This window comes from Chiloscyllium plagiosum, unplaced genomic scaffold (assembly GCF_004010195.1).
Source record: "Chiloscyllium plagiosum isolate BGI_BamShark_2017 unplaced genomic scaffold, ASM401019v2 scaf_83778, whole genome shotgun sequence".
NCBI lineage: Eukaryota > Metazoa > Chordata > Chondrichthyes > Orectolobiformes > Hemiscylliidae > Chiloscyllium > Chiloscyllium plagiosum.
The window spans coordinates 1-1675 of record NW_025166726.1 but is presented as its reverse complement, the minus strand read 5'-3'; the positions used below and the strand labels follow the sequence as shown (position 1 = coordinate 1675).

General features: G+C 60.7%; 1 protein-coding gene across 1 annotated transcript; it reads left to right on the top strand.

Moving 5' to 3' along the window:
- Positions 1-169: 169 nt before the first annotated feature.
- LOC122545222 (perforin-1-like) lies at positions 170-1669 on the top strand (the record flags this gene model as incomplete). Its single annotated transcript, XM_043684331.1, has 1 exon — positions 170-1669. A coding segment is annotated over exon 1 (1455 nt), but the record flags the coding sequence as incomplete, so codon positions are not given.
- Between the last annotated feature and the right edge of the window lie 6 nt (positions 1670-1675).

Sequence of the window (1675 nt, the reverse complement as noted above, 5' to 3'; positions counted from 1 at the left end):
TGTCTCAATCGCCTCTTAAATATGTCAAATTAAGAAAACAGATTTTCAAAATGTACATACAACAGCATATTTCATGACTTAATGGCTCATGTGTCACGCTAAGAAACAGATCTTCACCAACCACTGAAGGAATGATGCTGCTCATAAATCTGTCAAATTAAGATGTTCACTGTTACTCTTGCAGATTCGCTGTTGGACCCACCAGCGGAGCAAAATGCCAGATTGGAATTCACAACTGGGCACTCTTCTCTTTCTCTGCCTGCTCTTCCGGGGTGCCCTGAGTGCCTGCACCACGAGCACCACCGAGGAGTGCCGCAATGCCGGTTTTGTGCCGGGGGCGCGGCTGGCAGGGCAGGGCTATGACGTGGTGACCCTGCAGCCCAAGGGAGCCTTCGTCATTGACGTGAACACCTGGCACACGGCCAACGGGAGCTGCACTCTCTGCGATAATGAGCTGCTCAATGGCGTGCGCCAACGGCTGCCCATCTCGCTGGTGGACTGGCGCACCCTGAGCTCCTGCCGGCGCTCAGTCTCCAGCCGGCTTTACCGATCGGCCGCAAAGCTGGCAGAGTCCGCCAGCTCCTCCATCACCAACAACTGGCACGCTGACCTCTCTGTGCAAAAGCCCGAAGTCGGTGTCAATGTGGTGCTGGCTGGATCCCATTCCAAGATGGTGGAGTTTGGCACCACCCGCTCCAAGGGCGATCTCTACAGTTTCGCCAGTCACCAGTTCCAATGTCTCCATTACCAGTATCGGGTGAAGGAAAAGCCCCTTCTGTCTCCCGATTTCCTACGCGCTCTCTCCAGGCTCCCAGCCAGCACGATCGGTCATGACAAGTCCCCTTACCAGAAGCTGGTGGCCACCTACGGTACCCACTACCTCACGGCGGTGGAGCTGGGCGGGCGATACAAGGACGTGACGGCTATTCGGACGTGTGAGGTGGTGTCTGAGGGCTACACCCCCGAGGAGGTGAAGGACTGCCTGTCGGTGGAGGCTGGTGTCACGGTGGGCCTGATCGCCAAATCCTCGGTGGGCTACAAGCGATGCCAGGAGAAGGCGCGCTCCATGAAGCACCACGATAGCTTCCACCAGGCCTTCAGCGACCGGGAGACGTGGGAGACGGGGGGCCGGGCTCACCAGGAGGTCAACCTCTTGTTCTCCGGGGATGGTTCGGCCTTCGGCCGCTGGACGGTGAGCCTGCTCACCCGCCCGGGCCTTGTGCGCTATGCCCTGGCGCCACTCCACCACCTGCTGCCCTCCGCCGACCCCAGGAGGAAGACCCTGCGGCGCTACATCAGCGACTACATCACGGGCAACGCCCTCAGCCAGAAATGCGGGGCGGGCCCTCGGTGCCCTCACGGGTCCTACCCCGACCCGCGCCAACCCTGCTCCTGCCTGTGCCGCGCGGACAGCCTTGTGGACCGCAACTGCTGCTCCAAGGGGAAGGGGCTCGGCCGCCTGGTGGTCACCGTCGAGGAAGGCCAGGACCTCTGGGGTGATATCTTCTCGGGCACCGACGGCTACGTGGTGGTCAGGTACGGCCAGACGCAGGCCAGGACCTCGGTGATCTCAGGCAACAACAACCCCACATGGGACACCAAGCTGGACCTGGGCGAGGTCAGGGCCGAGAGCGGGCACAGACTGACCCTTGAGGTCTGGGACCAGGACGTCATC